Source organism: Neoarius graeffei, chromosome 10 (genome assembly GCF_027579695.1).
Source record: "Neoarius graeffei isolate fNeoGra1 chromosome 10, fNeoGra1.pri, whole genome shotgun sequence".
NCBI classification, from domain to species: domain Eukaryota; kingdom Metazoa; phylum Chordata; class Actinopteri; order Siluriformes; family Ariidae; genus Neoarius; species Neoarius graeffei.
The window spans coordinates 88,937,056-88,960,762 of NC_083578.1; the positions used below are offsets into that span (position 1 = coordinate 88,937,056).

The 23,707-nt window shown below is 42.2% G+C and overlaps 2 protein-coding genes across 3 annotated transcripts in view; one reads left to right on the forward strand and one right to left on the reverse strand.

Moving 5' to 3' along the window:
* ptgesl (prostaglandin E synthase 2-like) lies at positions 1–14,294 on the reverse strand. Its single transcript, XM_060932567.1, has 7 exons — positions 13,997–14,294; positions 8,382–8,576; positions 8,213–8,268; positions 7,979–8,131; positions 7,091–7,291; positions 6,486–6,603; positions 1–554 (listed from the first exon to the last, which is right to left on the reverse strand). The coding sequence occupies exons 1-7, from the start codon at positions 14,255–14,257 to the stop codon at positions 432–434; spliced, it is 1,107 nt and encodes a 368-aa protein (XP_060788550.1). The 5' UTR covers positions 14,258–14,294; the 3' UTR covers positions 1–431.
* abhd17ab (abhydrolase domain containing 17A, depalmitoylase b) overlaps positions 14,099–23,707 on the forward strand; it is a 25,640-nt gene continuing 16,031 nt past the window's right edge. The window contains exons 1-2 of one of the 2 annotated variants that reach the window (XM_060932569.1): positions 14,099–14,352; positions 19,432–19,829. In XM_060932569.1, coding sequence (XP_060788552.1) covers positions 19,438–19,829 — 392 coding nt within the window. In that variant the 5' untranslated portion in view covers positions 14,099–14,352; positions 19,432–19,437. Of the gene's footprint in view, positions 14,353–17,574; positions 17,794–19,431; positions 19,830–23,707 lie in introns of those variants that run through there. The other variant, XM_060932568.1, reaches the window with a different exon arrangement.

The window sequence follows — 23,707 nt, forward strand, 5'->3', positions numbered from 1 at the left end:
TGATTTTTTTTCCTTTATTTTCTGGTGCTTAGTTGACAATGTGCACCGTTTATAATCAGAAGGGTGCCATTACTTTATAACTCCCACAATCTGGTGAGTAAAGTCACTTCTGGAGCTAGAATCAATCATCGACCTGGATCAATCATGCCCATTCCCTTATTACTCTTTATTGCTGCTCTTGTTACTTATAGTTACAGCATCAGAGAGAAATAAATTAATTATAATTAACCACTAACCAATCAGACAATATTAGCAGATAAGTGAACACCAGAGCGAGAAAAGCACACTGCTGGAGTTTCATCGACACACAAGCGCAATTAAGAGAGTTTTCCTCAGCTGAAGGTTCTGGATGTTATTGCCCACTGCATGCACCCAGCACGGTTATTGTGTAAAAGGGAACCCCTTAAGACCGAACCGAAGGCATGTGGGAGTCAGTTGGGATGACTGTGCATGGCTTTCTCCATGCGCCTGTACCACTTCTTCACTTTCGTGTTCTCCATCATGTCGTCAAAAGCCTGAAGACCCTCCATGACCCTCAGAACACCAAACACGGCCTACAAGAAACAGACAAGCATGGAGAAGTTTTAAAGTCAGTGTGGAGCTGATGAAAATCAACAAGTGATAGGAAATGAAAGAGGGGAGAGTGGAAGAGGAAGGAAAAGAGAAAGAAAACGAGACAGATTAAAGCAAAAAAAGTGAATGGGTAGAGATCAATGAAAAAAAAAAAAAAAGGGTGGAAAGAGGAGAAATCGGATCCATGAGGAGGTCTGAAGTTGAGGTACAAAGTAAAGGGCGTAAACGTGTCACGGTCTGAACCCACGTACGTTAGAACGATACGTACCGGTACACTGCAACCCGCGATAAACTCCTCAGGCGACGTCCAAATACTTTATTATTCTGAAAAGTTCGTAATACGGAAGCAGTGTTTTAGCAGAGTCACTAAATTGAGTCCGAGTCCCCATTGTTCAAGTCCAAGTCATTAAAGAAATTCCGAGTCAAATCCGACACAAATGACACCGCTGTCTCTCTCATACACAAAAACACATTGATCACTTTGAGTAGTGTGAAGATGCATGTCCCAGACCATAGCCTACAATAAATTAACACCAAAAAAAGTCTTTATTTAGGAAAAGGCTGGCAGCACTAATGTTAAGATATAAATATCTTATGCCAAATTATTATAGCACGTTACAAAAAAAGAAACAATCCGAGTCCTTGTCTCCAGTTTACAAGTTCGAATGCAGTTAATGCACGAGTCCAAATCAAGTCACGAGTCGGACTTGAGTCAGAGTCCTGGACTCAAGGACTACAAGCCTGTACTGTCTCACCAAACACTCGTGTTATACGCAAAATTGGCACATTAAAATTCCTGATCACATATTTCTCCTTCCGAGTCACTCACACAGTTCACTGACCAAGTTAACGGATCATGAACGGAAGCAATGATTTGATTTCTTCATCTGTTATGGAAATGACCAAGGTTACCGGTGTATCATATCATGTCAACGTCCACTCGCCGACTCGCTACATTTTCTAAATCGTCATCATTCAGTTCATTCATGTGTTGCAAATCACCAATGATGTCACCAGTCATTTCATCCTTTGATCACCGTTCTTGATAATTGTTAGTGATCGACACCTAAGCGACACTCGTTAAGCCTTTGTTTTATGGCATTAACATGTATTGATAACTGCAGATGATTACTGCGGGGCGGCACGGTGGTGTAGTGATTAGTGCTGTCGCCTCACAGCAAGAAGGTCCGGGTTCGAGCCCCGTGGCCGGCGAGGGCCTTTCTGTGCGGAGTTTGCATGTTCTCCCCGTGGGTTTCCTCCGGGTGCTCCGGTTTCCCCCACAGTCCAAAGACATGCAGGTTAGGTTAACTGGTGACTCTAAATTGAGCGTAGGTGTGAATGTGAGTGTGAATGGTTGTCTGTGTCTGTGTGTCAGCCCTGTGATGACCTGGCGACTTGTCCAGGGTGTACCCCGCCTCTCGCCCGTAGTCAGCTGGGATAGGATCCAGCTCGCCTGCGACCCTGTAGAACCAGGGCCAGATTAACACTTTCTGAGGCCCGGGGCTAATTACCACGATGAGGCCCTTCATATCATGCCCTAACGCATGACCTCACACAAACCCACGACAGGTGCACTGACACATCAGCGCACACAGTACCTCTATGATTGACTACCAATCACTACCGTTTAAAGCGAACTGGCAATATGAATTCAATTCAATTCAAGGGTAGCTTTATTGCCATGACTCATTGCAGTAGTGTTGACAAAGCTGACAGAATAATGATGGAAAACAAAACATATCTGAATAGACCTATACTTAAAAATGTAGGAAGAAAGAAACTAAGAAATTAAACTTATGGTGACTTGTATTAGGCTAATCATCCCAGAAAAGGTAATAAAATGTATTTGTGGTAGATAGAAGAAAACTTATCTTAAAAGGAACAGTCCACCGTATTTCCATAATGAAATATGCTCTTATCTGAATTGAGACGAGCTGCTCCGTACCTGTCCGAGCTTTGCGCGACCTCCCAGTCAGTCAGACGCAGTCAGACGCGCTGTCACTCCTGTTAGCAATGTAGCTAGGCTCAGTATGGCCAACGGTATTTTTTGGGGCTGTAGTTAGATGCGACCAAACTCTTCCGCGTTTTTCCTGTTTACATAGGTTTATATGACCAGTGACATGAAACAAGTTCAGTTACACAAATTGAAACGTAGCGATTTTCTATGCTATGGAAAGTGTGCACTATAATGACAGGCGTACTAACACCTTCTGCGCGCTTCGGCAGCGCATCGATATCTGAGCTCCGTATCAATGCGCTGCCGAAGCACGCAGAAGGTGTTAGTACGCCTGTCATTATAGTGCGCACTTTCCATAGCATAGAAAATCGCTACGTTTCAATTTGTGTAACTGAACTTGTTTCATATCACTGGTCATATAAACCTATGTAAACAGGAAAAACGCAGAAGAGTTTGGTCGCATCTAACTACAGCCCCAAAAAATACCATACATTGCTAACAGGAGTGACAGCGCGTCTGACTGACTGGGAGGTCGCGCAAAGCTCGGAGAGGTACGGAGCAGCTCGTCTCAATTCAGATAAGAGCATATTTCATTATGGAAATACAGTGGACTGTTCCTTTAAGGTATGATTTAGATTTAAAAAAAAAAAAAGGGAAGTTTTGCAATACTTGTAGCTTAGTCAGATAGAATGAAAGGAAACATTATCGTGTATAGTAGTAATAATAATATTTTTAAATGAATAAATGGATAAATTACTGCCACAATTCTCCGCAGTACTTCTCTCCAGTAATTAGCCTCATCTTTGAGTTGATCCTGCAGCTCCGCGTCTATCCCACGTACCTGCGTGCGCGCAAGCCAAGTGAGCACTGCCTTTCGGTGAGGCTGGCCCGCTTCATGCATCTCCACCCGGTCAACGGAATGCTTCCAATCTGAAAATCCATGTGTGAAAGCGGATGATTCGTGACCGAATAGTTTGCAAAAAAAGCAAAACATGTTTCCAGTGGATGGGGAGTAAGAAAGCTGTTCTCTTGCTACCTTTTCTCCGTTTCTAGGGCGAGTGGCTGAACAATGTTTTGCTCAGACATTGTTTCTGACTTTTATAAGTCCTTTCAGAAGCCGAAAAATTGTCATCTTTATGTTGACAAAGTGTGGGTGCTAGGGCTGTAACGATACACCCAACTAACGATTCGAATCGCGATTTTTGACCCACGATTCGATACGCCCACGATTTTTTTTAAAATGTTTTTTTAAAGTAGTAAATTTGACTTAACATTTACTTACTTACATTAACTATTTAATAACAAATAATTCAGACCACTGCAGAGAATGAGTAATATGTATGCAAAAATGAACAAATGTATATCCAAAGATTGTTTTATTTCTCAAAATACTGTTGAGCCGGAAGCTCTGTTTTTTTCGGTTCTGAAAAAGTCATTTTTCCAAATCGTGTAAATCCGTTAAGATTTTTTTTGGGGGGGGTGGCTCTCTCACTGTCTCACTCTCATAGGGCCAATGATTTTCTGTGATCGCGGAAAACAGATGGAAATTACGTAATTTTTATGGTGAAACATTGCTCGCGTGTCAAAATGTAACTGCCGCAGAAGGCTTCCGCCCAAGCAGACATGCCTTCAGTGTTGCCAGATATTGCTAACGTTTTCCACCCTAAAATATGTTCAAAACCAGCCAAAAAGCATCTAAACGTGCCCAATCTGGCAACACTGCATGCCTTTCCGGTCAAGTGATTGTGATTGGCTTGTGGCACACCTAGCCAGCCAATGAGCTGCTTGTTTACAGATTCGCTCCCCGCGTCGCAACCAGAATGGCGACCGCTTAAAAGAAATGAATGCTCTGCCAGTGGCGAGTGTGGACGTTGCGTGACTCGCAGAAGATTGTTGCAGGTCAGCGAAAAAACGACTTACTAATAGATATAAAAAAATAAAAGTAATTTAAGTAAGTTTAAAATGTAATTTAAATAAAAAGTAAAAGTATTCATAAATTGAAGTTTGGAAGCGCCTCTGTTTTTGGGCTGAGGAGAAGTTTGAAAGGGTGTACCGCGATTCTGCCTTCTTGTATCGCGATACGGATCGTGGCTCTGCGTATCGCGATTTCGATACGCATATTGTTACAGCCCTAGTGGGTGCCGTAATTCCCTTTCCGACCCAGTAGGTACGCATCTCCTCATTAACTTCTCCCCAACATGCAACATCGGTCGATATATCCGTTTTTGCCCCGCCTCAGAATCAACAGGCTCCTCCACTACATTACCCGCCGCTGGTTCTTCTCCATCACGTGTTTCTTCAGAGGAGATTGTATTGCTAGCAGACTGGCTAGTTGTGTTGGTTAGTTGGCTAGTGGCCGTTGGTTGCTGTCCATCGCTGACAGCTGCATCTTCGCTGGTAGCTGCTACAGCAGGCTGACTAGTACTCCACATATTGGTTAGTTTGGGTGTTTTCTTAAGTAATTCTGTCACTCTTTCGTGTTTTATCGCTTGTAATTTTCTTTTTTTGGTCCCGCTCTCGTGTTTCCTTTGATCCGACATTTTTCGCTCGTTTTTACTCAACTTCTACTAACTTTAGTCACCTGACATCAGCAACCGGAGGCCCCCCTTGGTGGCGAGGCCCGGGGCTGCAGCCCTTTGAGCCCATTCTTTTAATCCGGCCGTGTGTAGAACAGGATAAAGCGGCTAGAGATAATGAGATGAGATGAGATTACTGATGGTCTCGGGGGGGGGGGGGGGGGGGGGGAGCACATGGCTTATAGCTCAGTGTATGTAAGCAGGCGAATGACATGTAATTGCAGGAAGTGTGTTTATTTACAAACAGGCAGGCAAACTGGACAAAAACAACACAAAGAAAGGCAGGGTCATGAAACAGGCAAAGGTCATGCGAGACACAAACAGAACGGTGGACGCAAAGATGAAAGGCGGAGTCCAAATCCACAAAAAGTCAAACAGATACAAAGGCTTGGTAATGTGAGACACTCGGTACAGCACGTATACTTCAGCAAGTCTGCGTGTTTAGAAAGTCCTTATAAGCACGTGCTGTGATTGTGCTCCAACCCAGAACAGGTGCATGGTACCGTCATTGGTCCTAATGGCAGTGTGTGCTCTGAGCACCAACATCTGTGGAAGTGACATGGTGATTTTTTTTTTTTTGAAGACTCCAACTGTCACTAAAGACGGGGGACACGAACTTTGTTATATGCAAAAATTCATGGTAAATAAGAGTTCATGACAAGTGGGGTTGCAGTGCATGTTTTTATTTACACTGCGTTCCAACCTAAATATTAGAATCCCATGTATTCGGTCTTCTTTAAATCTTGCTAGTTACAAATTTGTTGCTGATGTTCCTCGTAGGAAACGTGACCGAACTCGTTTTATACAGAGAAGAATCCGTGGTGATGTTTTCGCCAGTTTCAATGTATTCACTAAATTTTTACAGAACAGCTCCAGTTTTGCAGCAAGAACTTTTTCTTAAAATGTTAAACTGTCCCACAAAAAAAAAAAAGTAATTTTTTTTTGCCCAAAATGAATAAACTGATCTGGTGTTGGCTATATGATAAATGTGTCTAATGTTACTGATTTTATTTCATGTTCATGAACCTAAAATATCCTGTTTAATACAAAAGAAATTGCAAATGGCGGGAAAATAGAGTTGAGACAAGGCATGGGAGAAAGAGGCGGAGCTTCTGGTGGGTCAATTAGAGTTCAAAATGCTCCTGTCAATCATTCCAAATTTATTTGTCGCTTGGATCAGCAGTCATTTTTATTGGAGGGGGAAAAGAGGACGACACTTTTTTTTTGCCGTATTTTTGAATGATAACTCGAAGCAGTGCAGTTAACAGGTTAACAGGTGAAGGTCACTTGAATATGTTTTTGCACGTCGATACCATTTTGCGTTAAGTGGAAAATAAAAATATTACATATAAAATGTTAGGTTTTTTTTTTTTTTTTACCAGATCTGCGAGGTTGGGGTTTTCTCCTCCCATGAATTTCTTATTTTTCCCGATGGCCGCCACCCAGTCGTTCACCGCCTTGTACAGGTCCTGCCTCACGTCATCTTGCAGGTTGTGTCTTAGGACACGAGAGAAAGAAAAAAGGTTCAACCAAAAAAACCACCACAAATCAATCAATCAATCAATCAATCAATCTGAATTCAATCCCATCATGCTGCGTCTGAAAGGTTACGATTATTCCAACAGACTCGAGCTGTGACATGATGCGACAAATATTACATCATATGTACATGTCCCAGCTCCAATTTTTTTTTATTTTTAAACTGGTCAATGTTTTATTTTTTTATGCAGAAATTAATTTATAAACAGAATTGATGTATCTAAAAAGGAGACAAAACTAAGTTTTAACATCAGATTGTAATCGTTTAAAAACAAACATGCTGTATACCAACACGACATGAAATCTCAGAACGGCGCATTATCGTATCATTTATCACGATATGGATGTTACATCATATCACTCCGCCCTTCAGCAGACTCTGTTAAAAACCATCATCGTGTATGAGTAGTGTATGAAGCAGGATGAGTGTGCTGCGTTCACAGACCTGTTTTTGAGGCGTTTGGAGATGAGCCACATGGCTGCCGCTCCTATGTACTTCGCAAAGAAACCTTCGAAGGTGCCGAACTTTCCCTCGCGGACGATGTAGTCGAAGGACGCCAGAGCCTCAGCCGGGGTCCGGTACACGTTTGGGGAGATGAGGTGCACAAGCCAGTCGTCTGCCCATTTACGCCATTTTATTTCCTCTCTGAAAAAAAACACAAATATAAGCATACACACACCAATAAAAATCATGAATATCCAGCACGCTACGTATTAAACGATCATCCAATCAGCTCCAGACTGCTGGTGACATCATGACCTCTTCACGATATAATGCACACTTTCAGAAAAATCTCAGGGGAAAAAAAAAAAAAAAAAAAAAGTGTAAAGACTCAGAGAAGGACAACGTTTTAAAAACACACACACACACACACACACACACACACACACACACACACACACACACACACACACAGAGAGAGAGAGAATAAACTTAAAAACCTTCCAAAAAAAAAAAATTAAGTTTGCATTGATTAAATAGTTAATTCCTAATAAAAACATTTTTTAAAACAACTATTTTTAAATAAGTAAAATAGTTTTAGAAATAAAATGATTCTTAAAGAAAACAAAAAAGAAAGGAGTGAAAGAACAAGGCAGCCGGAAAACAGAAAAAAGTGAAAGAAAAAATGCGATGAAAAGACAGCAAGAAAAAAAAAAAAAAGAGTGCAAAAGTGTAAAAGAAAGAGTGGATGAATGAAATACAGAAACAGCAAGAAAGAAAAAAGGAGGGAAAAAAAGGACACATAAAAGAAAGAAAAAGAACAAAAGAAAGTAAACAAAGCGAACACACCCGTCCGTGTGTGTGAGCGCGCACGCGTGTGTTGGGACTCACTGCCTGGACGTCTTCTCTGGAAAGAACTGCAGGTGTTCGGTGTCGTCCACCATCACCCAGTACTTGTTCCCGAACTCCGTGACGTCTCTCCCCCTGTCGTTCTTCCCCTTCATTTCAGGATAACAGGCCACGATCTCAGGAACGCCCTTCTCCCTGCGGAACAGCGTTTAAACCCCACCGTTAGCTCACATTGACCTGAGGAACAGGACAGGCACGAGTCTCAAACTCACTCACCTGCTGATCAGGTACGTCATCAGAGTGCTAATGATCACAGACGAGTCGTTCAGTTGCTGGTCAGGACAGAGGGCAGGAAGAAAGACCGAGTTTAAAACACACACAAAGATGAAAAACACTTCAGCATGTCACATGACAAGTAGATAGGCGTATATTTCACCGTACTCACGATGGTTTCGTTCACCATCAGGATGGGAACCTTCCTGTACGTGGACCACTTGATTTCCTGCCGCATGACGGGGTTAACCTCCACGATTTCATACGGGAGGCCATGATAGTCCAGGAACGCGCGCACTTTACTGCAGAACGGACAGGTTTTATACTGATACAGCGTCAGCTTCAGGTCCCAGCCAGGAACCGGTGCCTGGGGGGAAAGGGGGAGGGGTTATTTTTAGTACAGGATAAAGGGGTGGGGACAATAACAAGGAGCCAATAAGGAACAGGAACCAGGTCAGACTCAACATGACCGTCCGGATCCACTGTGGCCCCGACAATAACGAGGTGCACCCAAATACAAACCAACCTTCTGGAGCGGAAATCAGTTTTTCAGACGGGTTTCTCAGCGAGTTCATTCACTCTCTAACGCCAGGAGTAAACACACCGTTTTCTTTTTATCATGTTTAACATGGAGTCCAAGTTATTCGTACAAGTCGTCTTCTTTTGGCTGCTCCCGATTAGGGGTCGCCACAGCAGGTCTTTAATCTCCATTGGTCCCTGTCTTCCGCATCCTTCTCTACCACACCTGCCCCCTTCATGTCCTCTCTCACCACATCCATGTATCTCCTCTTTGGCCTTCCTCATTTTCGTTTGCCTGGCAGCTCCATCCTCAACATTCTCCTTCCAACATGCTCTGCATCTCTTCTCAGGATGTGCCCGTACCATCTCAGTCTCATCTCTCTTAGCTTCATTCCCAAGCTCTCCACATGTGCTGTCCCTCTAATGTGCTCGTTCCTTATCCTGTCCAACCTCCCATCGCAAACCTTAACATCCTCAACTCCGCCACCTCCAACTTTGCCTCCCGCCTCTTTGTTAAGGGTACGATCTCCAATCTGTACATCACAGCTGGTCTCACTACTGTCTTATACAGCTTACCTTTCACTTTTGCTGGGACTTTCCTATCACAAACGACTCCCAAAATCCTTCTCCAACTGCTCCACCCTGCCTGCACTCTCTTTCTCACCTCACTATCGCAGCCCCCATTTTCCTGCACAGTTGACCCCAGGTACTTGAATTCACCAACTTTCTTTACGTCGACTCCTTGCATCTTCACTACACTCTTCTCCATTCTCATTGATGCACATGTATTCTGTTTTGCTACTGCTCACCTTCGTTCCAATGCATCTCATCTTCATTCCATCTCTCCAAACCCAACTCAACCTCCTTTCTACCTTCACCACAATCACAACATCATCCGCAAACATCATGTTCCATGGTGACTCTTGTCTCACTTCGTCCATCAAGCTATCAATCACTATGGCAAACAAAAAAGGACTCAAAGCAGATCCTTGATGGAGTCCCACCTTCACCTTGAGCCATTCAGTTGCTCCAACTGCACACCTCAGTGAAGAAACCTTTGTCACATGCACACTTCAAGCACAGTGAAAATCATCCTCTGCATTTAACCCATCTGAAGCAGTGAACACAGGCACGCACAGAGCAGTGGGCAGCCACGCCAGAGCGCCTGTGGAGCAGTCAGGGGTTCGGTACCTCGCTCAAGGGCACCTCAGCCCAAGGCCGCCCCACGTCAAGCTAACTGCATGTCTTTGGGCTGTGGGGGAAACCGGAGCACCCGGAGGAAACCCACGCAGACACGGGGAGAACATGCAAACTCCGCACAGAAAGGCCCCCCGTCAGCCGCTAGGTTCGAACCCGGAACCTTCTTGCTGTGAGGTGACCGTGCCGCCCATCTGCTGTTTCACTGTTCTCATACATGTCTTGCGCCATTCTAATATACTCCTCATTCACTCCACCCTTTCTCATACAATACCATAACTCCTCTCTCGGCACTCTATCAGATGCCTTCTCCAGGTCTGCAAACAAGTTATTCGTACAAATAAGGAATTAAAAAAAAAAAAAAAATCAGCTATTGCACCTTTAAGTGCACGGATGTGATTGTATTATGGGTTGTTTTACAATCAGGGTACGCAAGCTAAAAATCACATTTAACACTTATTATCTTCAATATCAAAAGGCTTGACTAAATAAACTTGGTTGTTTATTGTAGCCCTGTGATAGTTCTATTTACCATGCAAAAAAAAAAAGATTTGGTGATCATGTTATTTTTGGTGAATGTATGGCAATATGTGTCATATTTAGCAAAATTACTCGTGTCATTTAGAAAAAGTGCTTTTTTGACCACAGGTAGCTCCAAAAGGGATGCACTTAAATCATTCTTTATACCATAAAACACATATTTGGTTTCATGTCATTGGAAACATAGTTAAGTTTTAATGTTGAATGCCAGTAAGTTTTGATCAAATTAGTATGTAATTGTGTCAAAAAAATGTCCTCTCCGAGACGGCTAATTTTTCAGTATAAAATAACATATCTAAAATGATTATTTTCATCCTAAAACATGGTCAAGATATTGGGACATAAATATTAGAGACAACTAACACAAAGCTTACAGCCTTATATTTAAAAGCACTATGGAAGTCGTGGATTCTGAATTGTTAAAAAAAAAAAAAAGTCCTCTCCGAGAATCACTTCATTTGTTTCTCCCATCTTATAGAGGGCTGCCGCGTGACGTCACCGTACCGTGTGATTTTGTTAGGGCGCCATATTGGAAGACCAAGTACATACATACATACTCACAATACAAAACAAACTACGAGCGAGAGTGAAGTGATATTACAGCTGTTGTGAAGTGACACGATGAGTGAAGTGACACAATGGATGATAAGTCTGGTTATGTGAGTACATTACCAGCTGCAGAAAGGGCACGGTATGTGGAGAAACTGGCTGTGATAGATGTGTTTGACCCATATGATAAGACTCGGGGCAAGGGAGAATGGAAACATAAGGAGGACCTGACACCAATTCTGCCATCTGTTTGCTACCCAGACATTGTAAACTATTGCAATCTGTATTCATGCTGTTATGGATTTTTTTATTTCATAATTTATTTTTAATTTACTACTTATCTATTTTTATTTATATATCTTTGAATTATTTGGACATGGGGAAAAACTATATTTAAAATCCAAAGAGGGATGGAGGGAGGAAAATTAAAACAAAAGAAAGAAATGAAATGTATAACATAAATGTGATAAAATTATGTTTTTATTCAGTAAACATTTAAAAAAAATGTTCTACAACACTCTAGCCTAGTGACTTACCAGTAACAAAATGGTCTGAACATATTCTGTACTGCTGTAGACTTGAAGTATTCAGATCCGCTCTGCATAAAACAGCTAAATACTCTCTCTGACTACGTTGAGACTGCACCCTGAAACGACCCATATCCGATTTTTTTGCCCATATGCGACCTGTATCCGATTTGTTATTGACAATCTGAACGACACAGATCTGATTTTTTTCACATGCGACCCAGGCCGCTTGGATATGTGGTCCTAATTCCGATGCATATCCGTTATTTTCACATGCGACTGCAGTCTGACCGGACAGGCCGCATTCATGCGACCTACACGTCATCAACAAGAGACAAACGTCACTATTCTGCGTTGGCTAATCCCGCCTCTTTGGTGGAAAACATTTGTACAGTTTTCAGAATTTAAATAGACTTTTATAGAATTGATCAAGCTAATGGTGGATTTGGTAGGGACCTGGATGTTTATCTGTTAGCCTGATTAAATAAAACAGTTTCTATAACTGATTTATAACTTAAACCATCCCGTATTACAAGATTATAAGATTGGTCTGGAAATTTCCAGTAATTTGACACCTTCGGTCTCATTAGTCTGCTGTTAATCAGATTATTGTGCGAGTTCCGCCGCCGCCGCCACAAAAACCACATCGCCAGGTCTCGCCTCATCTCCATCGCAAACTGCACTGGTGTTTCTGCACCTTGAGCCAGCGCTGAGAGAACTTGCAGAATTCAGCTGGCTATAAACAATCTAAATAAATATTTATAAAAATGTAGAAAAAGTTTATTAATATGACGAAAAAAATATGTGCAAATTATTAAGCCTGAATTAAGAGTTTGGTAATACAGCGGCCGTATCCCAAATGACTGCCTACTGAAGCTCGAGTGCACTATATAGAGTTTAAAAATCCATTACTTCCTAGTAACATGTAGTGCACTTATATAGACATTAGAGAGACATTTAGGAGTCAACCCTCGTTACCAGGCTACACGTTTTCATTTCAGTTCAGAAACAAAAACACACACAAGACCTCACACTTTAACACTAACCAGATAATTAAACAAACAAAAAAAAAAAGAAAATCATTAAACATGAAGAGTGCGCTTTTTTTCTTTACGCATTACGTAGATGTGCTTATTACGTGTCAGTTTGCGCATGCGGGACACTTTTGGGTCGTTTTCCGTTCATATTGGAGATCGCATACAAGTCTCATATAATTGGTAATGTGAACAGCCTAACAAAAAAATCGGATTTCACAACAAATCGGATATGGGTCGTTTCAGGTTGCAGTCTGAACGGAGTGATAGTCTCCTGGCAGAAAGCTCCTTCACTACGTTCACACTGCAGGCTGAAGTGACTCAAATCCGATTTTTTCGCCCATATGTGACCTGTATCCGATCTTTTATTGACAATATGAACGACACAGATCCGATTTTTTCAAATCCGACCCAGGCCGTTTGGATATGTGGTCCTAATTCCGATTCCTATCCGATCTTTTCATATGCGACTTCAGTCTGAACCGCCAGGTCGCATTCATCCGACTTACACGTCATCAACAAGCCACAAACGTCACTATTCTGCGCTGAAGTAGGCGGCGGGTCTCTCAAAAAAAGTTACAAAAACATGGCTTTGATGTTCCTCTGAACGGAGGTTGCAGTCACTACCCTGCAGAACGCCTGAGCCAAAACCCTTGCCCTCTTCCTTCTCAACCTCCTCCTTAACATCAGGCTATTGTGCATGTTCTGGCTCCGTCGCAACAACAACTGCATCATCGCCAGGTACTCCATGCTGGCTACTGTCATACACAGGAAACTTTAGGTTACTTCCGTAAACACTGGCCATGCTCACTGCGTGTGACGTCGTCGTATCCTGCAATGCGCATGCGGAACACTTTTAGGTGGCTTTTCGTTCATACTGAGGATCACATACAAGTCGCATATATTTGTTAATGTGAACGACCTCACAAAAAATCGGATTTCACAAAAAAATCGGAATTGAGCATCAAGCCTTGCAGTGTGAACGTAGCGTTGGTTTGCTCCCCTTTGCTCACTTTCCCATCAGTTTTGTTGGAACACCCTAACACAGCACAAAAGTTTACCATTGTAGGTTTTTGATGAATCAAGTGCCTCGTGGGTTCACATACCGCGCGCTGCCGTTATTTCCCCCTAATCACGAGTTTGTTGGTCTTCCAATATGGCGCAGGGTTTGTTTACTTCCGGTTTCGGGTGACGTCAGTGCAAAGGGTCTATAGCAGATTACACAAAACTACCATCAAAAAATTACCTGAAATCTGTTCTTTAACTTGTCCTTCACTTAAAAACTGCTACAAGAACCAGTTTGAATCAATGTGAATTTTGGACCCCTGTGACACAAACTTTGTCCCCTGATTGTAAAATAACCCTGATGAGTTGTTATCAGTTAATTATGCCGCTGGTGATGATGGTGAGGGCTGCGTTACCTTGTGCTGCTGCTGCTGCTGCTGTGCGTGGTGTCTCTGCAGTGTGAGTTTAACGGTGTGGGACAAACCGAGTCCGCCTCCGAGCAGGAACACACACCTGAGCGCCACCCCGCCGCTTCCGGTCCGCCTCACTGCGCGGGGGAAGCTGCTGTGAGCTCGCGCTGAAAACCGCGTGGAGCCCAGCACCGGGTTCCCCGCTGAGCTGCGTGAAAGCAGCCGGCCGACCTTCCCCACGCACCTCACGCAAGACGACGCCGCCATCTTGCGCTGACGTCACGCACGTGGCACAGAAACGGAGCTCCAGCCTCTCTTTGGACCTTAAAGGGGCCGGCTCAGCTTTCCCAGAATCCTCTGCGGTAAGCAGTGTGTTGCCATTTTCCAACAAGGTCCGTGTTTATGTACAGTGCTGTGAAAAAGTATTTGCCCCCTTCCGCATTTCTATTTTTGCACAAATGTGGTGTGATAAATTGTTTCAAATCTTCAAACAGCATTTAATATAAGACCCAGACCAACCGTTTTTGAACAATCATTTCATTTATTGAAGGTTAAAAAAAAAGTTATTCAACACCAACTGGCCCACGACTGTATTCTCAAAATATTTTTATCATAAATATCAGATATTATGACTTTTTTCAATATGTTTCTGTATTTTGTGATATCAGGCATTATATGACTTTATTCTCAAAATATTGCCATTTTTAGTCATAAAATCAGATTGACTTTCTCATGACTTTAATTTTAAAATATTGTGATTTTTTTTTTTTTTTTAGATTTTTTTGGGGAGCTTTTTTCACCTTAATACTGTAATGGTTTGCACTCTCGCCTCATAGCAAGCAGGTTCTGGGTTCGAACCTGGCCGAGTGGAGTTTAAACGTTCTCCACATGCCTGTGTGGGTTTCCTCCAGGATTAGATTAGATTAGATTAGATTAGATAGAACTTTATTGATCCCTTTGGGAGGGTTCCCTCAGGGAAATTAAGATTCCAGTAGCATTATTACAGATAAACAGAGAAAAGAAATAGAGAAAACTTCTAGATAAATTAAAATAAATTAAGTATTTACATATACAAATATAAAAGAATAAGATATGGGGAAGAGAAGGGGGGGAACAGCAGGAAAGATATTGCACATTATATTGCACATTGTCCGGTATTGCTTATTGTTAAGCTAGGCTACTGCTCCTTCCCATCCTCTGTCCTCCTGTTACCCCTCCTCGCCCCCAGAGAGGAGTTGTACAGTCTGATGGCGTGAGGGACAAAGGAGTTTTTGAGTCTGTTCGTCCTGCACTTGGGAAGGAGCATTCTGTCACTGAACAGGCTCCTCTGGTTGCTGATGACGGTGTGCAGAGGGTGACTGGCATCGTCCATGATGTTCAATAGTTTGTCCATAGTCCTCTTCTCTGCCACCGTCACCAGAGAGTCCAGCTTCATGCCGACCACAGAGCCGGCCCGCCTGATCAGTTTGTCCAGCCTGGATGTGTCCTTCTTGGATGTGCTGCCCCCCCAGCACACCACGGTGTAAAACAGGACACTGGCGACCATGGACTGATAGAACATCCACAGGAGTTTCCTGCAGATGTTAAAGGACCGCAGCCTCCTAAGGAAGTATAACCTGCTCTGTCCCTTCCTGTACAGGTGGTTGGTGTTGCAAGTCCAGTCCAGCTTGCTGTCCAGCCACAGCCCGAGGCTAACCTAACAGGTTAGGTTAACTGGTGACTCTAAATTGAGCGTAGGTATGAATGTGAGTGTGAATGGTTGTCTGTGTCAATGTGTCAGCCCTGCGATGACCTGGCGACTTGTCCAGGGTGTACCCTGCCTTTCGCCCGTAGTCAGCTGGGATAGGCTCCAGCTCACCTGCGACCCTGTACCGGATAAGCGGTTATGGATAATGGATGGATGGATATATAGAGGATATTACACAGCTGCATGAACATATGAAATTTATCTTCAAGTGGTGAATGGGTATATCATGAGTGAGTGAAGTGAACGAGTGAAAATATTTTCAGCACAAGAAGATAAACTTGATATCTTTGCACCACCGTGTAATGTTCTTTATATTGTATGGACACATCCACAAAAAAGAAGTATGCACGTCTAGTCAGGGGGAAAACACTGGGAGTGATGTCATTGGAATTAAATATCAGGAATTGTTATACACACAGGATGCTTTTGCCATGGAATTAAAACGTGTTCTATTCCCTTCTAGCAGGTTTCATTAATTTGGTTTGATAGCATGCAATATTGTTAGCATATCGCTTATCCTACGTGTATTACATCACTCTACTCAATGGAGAATGAGCGTTGAATACGGTTTACGATATTGCATGGTTGTCAAGACAACATGACGTCACACATCGGAGATGTAAAACTTCCGCGCTAGCGAGTGAGCGACTGGGGCAATTTGTAAACAAACATGGCCACCAGGTTTGCTTCATTAAATACGGAAGATTTTGAGAGAATTTTGAAAGACGTGTTGAACACCCAAAAGGAATGTGTATTAATAATAATAATATTGGCTGGCTTTTTTCATGGTCTATCAGATATATTCCATTCAGCTACTCGTCTTTGACTCGTTCAGTATCGTGCTAGCTGAATGGAATATATCTGATAGACCACAAAAAAAGCCAGCCAATATTATTTAAATATGTCACTCAGATCGGCGATGTGTTTCGGATGAAAAACGTGAGTTTTTCCAACACGAGAAGATAAACTTCATATCTTCAAGCCATCATGTGATTTTCTTTTGATTATATTGACACATTCACAAACAAGAAGTCCCCAAATTTATCGAAACATCAATTTATCAGTGATTTCCTCATGAGTGATATATAGAGATTTAGGTCATGGTTTTGGTTCTCCATGTCCTGGATGGAGCTCGGATGAAAAATACGAATGGCGAGTGGTGTATTTCCAAGTAAAACACTAGTGCATGTGTAATATAAGATCTCATCTCATCTCAGGGTCGCAGGCAAGCTGGAGCCTATCCCAGCTGACTACGGGCGAAAGGCGGGGTACACCCTGGACAAGTCGCCAGTTCATCACAGGGCTGCACATAGACACAGACAACCATTCACACTCACATTCACACCTACGCTCAATTTAGAGTCACCAGTTAACCTAACCTGCATGTCTTTGGACTGTGGGGGAAACCGGAGCACCCGGAGGAAACCCACGCGGACAACATGCAAACTCCGCACAGAAAGGCCCTCGCCGGCCACGGGGCTCGAACCCGGACCTTCTTGCTGTGAGGCACTACACCACCATGCCGCCCCGTAATATAAGATACTGTGACTTTTTTTTTTAAATATTGAGTTTTTTCATGTAAAATCACATTTTAAAACTGTTTCTCCATATTTTAGAACTTTATTCTCAAGTGTGATGTTGTGATCTTTTTCTCCATATATTACGACTTTACTTTTGTCATATCAGACCTTATGACTTCATTCTTAAGTTGTACACAGTGTTTCTCTACCATAAACAAACAAACCCAGCATTACGTGGGAAGTAAAATGGCGGACACTCCTCTTCCTCCTCCTCGTCCTCCGCCGCCTTTATCCTACGTCACTTCCGGATGCGGCAAGATTCTGTGGTAGTAGTAGGAGGCAGGCAGCTGAATGCAGCTCTGTTAGCATCGCGGCTAATCAATGACAGTTCGGTGTTGCTTTCGCTCATCAGCCGCCATCACACGCTGTCTCTCCCCGACTGCTCCATCATCACTTCGGTCCCCTGCGGAGGAGGAAGAGGAGGAAATGTCCGCTAATTTATTCCTGATCGTCTGAGGAGTCGGCGGTGTTTCCAGGTTAGCTTTAGCTTGGTTAGCTTAGCTTTTCTGGGATCTAGCACAGCTGATTAGCTCTGAGGTGTGAAACAGTCCGCCTTTGGCATTATTTAAAGAAAAAAAAATAATTAAATGTGTTAGATATTATTTAACACTTGAAATTATCATTATTTTGCATGAAGGATTTATAATGTTTGCTTAAATCTGACTCCACTGACCTGCTTTAGGTGCATTTATTGATTTATTGTATAATAGTGTTATAATAATATAGTAATAATTAATTTTAATTGTTTATAAAGAATTGTGATCCTCTGTCATTTACCCATTATTATTATTTATTATAAAATGTATTTGTTTTATTATTATTATTATTATTATTATTATTATTACTATTATTAGTCCATTTATATTTGTATTTATCTAATATAATTATTTGTTTGATGGTTATTATTGTTATTCACGTCAGTTTTTTTTTATTCTATTTATAATGTTGCTTCATTTTGAATTGTTTGGTTACAATCTACATAATATATAAAATGAGGGTTTTGTTTTTTTTGTTTGTTTGTTTTTCCCCCCATACAAAGTCTATTTTTTAGTTCTGCCTCCTGATTGGTCAGAAGGTGTTGATGATTAATTCTTTCTAACAGTACCTCTCTAAGTAGCACAGGTTCGTATTAACGTGCTCATTGTAATACATTATCGTTTCTATAGTAACAGCTCGTTCATAGGGATGACGCTCCACTAATAATTCACAGAATAAACATGCGTGCTTTTGGAAGGAGTCTCCGGTTCCAGAGTTAAAGCTGTAACTTTAAGTTTTACGTCTCACCTTCTCGTCTCATATCGTGACTTCCTGACTTTTTAGAAACAAAATGAATGACATGTTAATTATCGACGTGAATATTGTTTGCTGTGTTTTATTATATAATATTCTTGTCGTATGTAGTATTCCTGACCTCACCACACCTCATGTGATCTTTTACATGTGTAACGGTGATGTATTTTTGCACCATGGCCTGGTTAGAGCTCTCTTTCTGTACATGTCCATAGGGTTGTGTTTCATTTCTATGCTAATTATTCATGAGCTGCAGAGGTAGAGATCGGCTCCGGCTCAGCAAAAATCACACAGCGTAAGGAATAAAGTTGAGGGGTTTTCTGCTCAGGGTGTAATCGTGGAATGGATCATTTGCTCAGGAGGAATTATTATTATTATTATTATTATTATTATTATTATTATTAAGCATGATTAGGTTCTCTAAGTAGGTGATGAATTGGAGTAGGGATTATTTATGTGGTGTGTGATGAGGTTTTTCCTGGTCTAGAGGTAATACCCTGGGTTTTTATTATTATTGTTGTTGTTGTTGTTGTTGTAATAAAATAATGCTCTTTCTGTGACCGTCTTTTGGTTGGTTGCGTGTTGTTATGAAGGTCTGTGTAATCTGGGTTAAAGCTGAATCTGAGTCAACTCGGTCCCGCTCCCAGTCCCGGAAAAGCTGCAGCACTCGGTTGACAGAGAAACAATGGCTTTTGTAGGAGGCTTTACAGTGATAGTGTTGAATCATCTCTCTGTTACATCATCTCTCTCTTTCTCTATTTATATACATCTCTCTGTCTCTTTTTCTCTATTTAAATCTCTCTCTCTCACTCTCTCCCCTCCAGTTGACGATGAATGGCCTGTCTGTCAGTGAGCTGTGTTGCCTGTTCTGCTGCCCTCCATGCCCAAGCCGTATCGCTGCTAAGTTGGCCTTCCTGCCCCCTGAGCCCACTTACACCCTCCTGCCCGATCTGGAAACGGGCCCGGTGTCCACCAGCTCCACCACAGCACCTGGTCTGCGTTCTCGAGGCGGCACTGGAGGTGGAGGAGGTGGTGTTGGAGGAGGAGGAGGTGGTCCTGGTGGTGGTGTAGGAGGAGAGGGGCGCTGGAAGCTCCATCTCACAGAACGGGCCGAGTTTCAATATTCTCAGCGGGAGCTGGACGTCACTGAAGTGTTCCTGACACGCTCGAGTCGAGGGAACCGAGTGGGCTGCATGTACATCCGCTGTGCTCCCACGGCACGGTGAGACACTGACACGTGGAGACGACGAGGCACAAAACATCACTGTACCGATCTTTATCCATCATTTTCACCAACAGAACGTCAAGGAATTATTAAAGCACTCACACTTCATAATAATCGTTGTGTTTCTTTATCATTATTATATCACAGTATCGATATCATCTGATCATATTGTCCAGCCCTTGAGATGATAGCTGTACAGCGGTGTTCAGAAGAAAGCAAATCCGTACTTCCCGTCTGGAAGAGAATCATGGGATGTGTGTATCTGTGTGTGTACTCACATTACAGGCCTGGGACGATCGTTAACAGTCTCGGGAATCGCCGATTTTCTCCGACTCCGCCTTTCTCCGTGGCTTTCAAGTTAAACCTCTGTCATTTTCAGATCGATTATTTTTGTTTGTATCCCGCCCACAATATTTCTTAAGCAATGTAAAATCCTAGTTGAACCGAACTGCTGTGACCCCGACCAGGCGGCTACTCGGGAAGCTGTAATCCGTGATAACAGCCACACCGAAGGTAAAACCTCTCGAGAACACAACACTTTTTTTTTTTTTTTTTCTTTCTGTCTTTCATCACTTGGTCTCTCTCTCTTTATCTGTCTATCTCTTTCTTTATCTCACTGAGACTCTTTCACTTTGTCTTGTTGTCTACTTATACATCTCTCTTTCTTTCATCCCTCTCTGTATCTCTCTCATCCGGCTGTGTTTCTGACTCTGTTTCCCTCTATATATATTTTGTCTATCTTTCCCTCGCTTTCTCACCTGTCTGTCTTTTTTGCTTCGTCCCTCAGGATCTCGGTCCCAATTGCGCACCCCGAGTCTCAGCCCGACTCCCTGTGAACTTTTCTGACGAGCTTTTCATCAAAAAACCCCAAAACAAAAAACAAAGCAGTGGTCTGACTCGCATTCGTATCAGTATTCGTTTATTCTGTATACTGAATACTGAAGATGTGCTCTATAAATGACTCCACATGGATAGAAAGTGCTCTTGATAGATCTAAATGGCGAGCAACCATACATCAGGCCAAGATCTCAGTTGAAAAGGATAGAAAGACAAGATATCTCAGAGCACATGCAGTTAGACATAGCAAGTGGACAGAGACAGCTCATGAATGCCCGTTCTGTGGGAAACTATGCAGATCTAAAGCTGGCCTTGCAGCCCACGCACGTTATTGTTCCACGTAAATTCCCAAAAATCATCGTCGTCATCATCATTTACGATGGACGGCCTATATATAGTGTGTGTGTATATGTATGTGTGTGTGTCAGACTTCATCACACATGGAGATCTGTTTTTCCTCTCATGACCTTTACATACATGTTTCCTTTTACATTCTTGTTCCTCCCACTCATTCTCTCTCTCTCGCATTCTCTTCCTTCCTCTCTCTCCCTCTTTCACTCTTTTCTTTCTCTCCCATTCTTGTTCCCTTTCTCTCTCTCTCTCTCCCTCTTTCCCTTTCTCTTTCTCTCCCCCTCTCATTCTCTCTCCCCCCGCTCCCGTTCTCTCTCCCTTGCTTTCACTCTTTTTTTTTCTCTCACTCCCTCTCGATCGCTCTCACTCCCTTTCTCTCTTCTTCCTTCTCTATCCCTACCTCTGTCTCTCTCTCCCTTTCTCTCTTTTTCTCCCTTTCTCTCTCTTGCTGTCATTCTCTCTTTCCCTCCCTCAGTGTGTGCTCTCTTTAAAAGCCACTCAGGTCTTCCTGCTCTCTCTTTCTCTCTCATCCCTCTTTTATTCCCTCTTGCTCTCCTTTTCCTTCCCCCAGTGTGTGTGCTATCTTTAAATGCCACTCAGATATTCCCCCCCGCTTTCTCTTCATCTTCAGTCATCACCTCTTTGTTTCCTTTGTTACTGTGTGTGTGTGTGTGTGTGTGTGTGTGTGTGTGTGTGTGTGTGAGAGTGAGAGAGATTTGGTGATCTGTCATTGTGTGTTTTTTTTTTTTTTTTCCAGACCCGCTGTGTTTTAAAGCCGGATTATTTGTGTAGCACGCGCGCACACACACACACAGATAACTCCACACAGGAAGTACAGAGTGAGAGGAATTCCATCGGTTGACACTCGTCAAACAGGAAAAGTCAGTCTTCAGTCACAGGCTGATTAGCGCTGTGGAGGATCACGCCCACAGTGGTGGTTAACCATGTTACCATGGTAACAACATCCGGGTTGGATATTTTAGTTATTTCGTGCTAATTGTTGAAAGACGCACAGAAAGGCAATAAAAGCATTTCAGTGACCGCCCACGTTAATAATGAGTTTTTTTTTATGAACCGTGATTTTTAACCCTGTCGCACGAGAACTGGGTGGTGTGATTTTAGTATCGTTATGATGATAAATTGTCATGATACACGTTTAAAAACCATCACAGTTATTACAATATCTCTTTTTCTAACTATATTTCTTTTAAAAATTACTAAATTTCTGAAAAAGTGTAACTGTTAATATTTCTCCGAGTATTTTCAATGACTTTTTGTCGACTTTAAATCAAAATAATCATCAAACTCCCTTTTTAATGGTGCTGTGTATCCTTATAAATGCAACATGCAGATGTTTTATTTAAAAAAAAAAATCCTACTGTGGTTGTCCTGTGAGACATAATGTATCATAGAAACGCCGACTAATTTCGTGATATTTTTTTATATGATATATCACACAGCCCATGGGCTTGTAGTGTCGATGTTCCACATGATGCGAGGTTCCTATGGATCATGGAGTTTCTGGAATATCATGGATTTTAGAGGAGTGTATTCCAGACATGGAAAATCAGGGGATTTTTTTTTTTTTTAAATAAAAATGAGGCCAATCAGGGAATTTTGTTTGTCGCATGTTTGAAATTTTACTTGCCATTTATCAAACTGTAATATTTCCGTGCTGTATTTTTTAAATCAGCTAATTTCACGATGTTTAATCAGTGAAAACTTGACGTTTTATCAGACCTGTGCAGCCTTGTGTTTGCTTGAGCTTCACGTATAAACATCAGAACGCACGCTCTGCAAAATACATGTCGGTGATTCAAGCTCTCTGATATGAACTGACACTCTGTAGAAAGCCCCGCCCCTTCCCACGATTTTTAGGCATCCTCGCTTCCTGTCACCGTATGAATGGAGCGCTCCAAGGAAACAATCAAGACCGAGATTTAAAAACAGTATGGTGTTAAATCTTAACATTGACGCAAACGATAAACGGACAGCGATCAAAGACGCTTAAAACGGCGACGTTGATCTCGCAGGGCTCTCGGCCGGGTCTGATCTCGCTTCTCGTTCTCAAGCTCACAAAGGGACGAGAACCTGAACGAACATGTTGGAAGTAACGTGGCAGGATGTTTTAGATGAAAACACATTCCACTGTAATTAGTTTACAACACAATTATCTGCTCATCACACAATTCCAACTAAACCACACACGCGCGTGCACGCTGATTCTCTAAAAGGAAGTGAATTTTATTTTTATTTGCATTATGTTAAAAATCGGATGTACAATTATGATAACGACCCTGAAAGCCACATGTCTTTATTATTAATATCCTAAAGACTGATCGCTTTTTTTAAACCTCACCCTAAAGCCCCACCCATTTAGCGCACATCATTCCAAGTTTAATGACACTTTAATAACTTTAACTCTGAAGTCGTGTCTTTTATGATTTGAATCTGATTTGAGCTCACAGGCTGTAGGAAGCATTATTATTTTATTATTTATGGCTTCTTGACTGACACACACACACGAAACCGTGTGTGTTTAAAGCAGCACTGCAGGAACTTCTAAAAAAGAAATCAGCTCATAATTAAATCTTGTTAAAATCCAAGCAGACCTCGATAGGTTTATCAGAGTGATTTCTTTTAACGAAGAGGCCCCTAAAGAGAACCAGAGCAGACAACGACGATGA

What these genes read in the sequence shown, in the direction of transcription:
- ptgesl (XM_060932567.1), bottom strand. Translation starts at nt 14,257, where the DNA reads ATGGCGGCGTCGTCTTGCGTGAGGTGCGTGGGGAAGGTCGGCCGGCTG. An exon ending in ATGACGTACCTGATCAGCAG is followed by an intron (nt 8,132 to 8,212) that starts GTGAGTGAGTTT and finishes GCTGTTCCGCAG; the next exon opens with GGAGAAGGGCGTTCCTGAGA. An exon ending in TCCAAACGCCTCAAAAACAG is followed by an intron (nt 6,604 to 7,090) that starts GTCTGTGAACGC and finishes TCGTGTCCTAAG; the next exon opens with ACACAACCTGCAAGATGACG.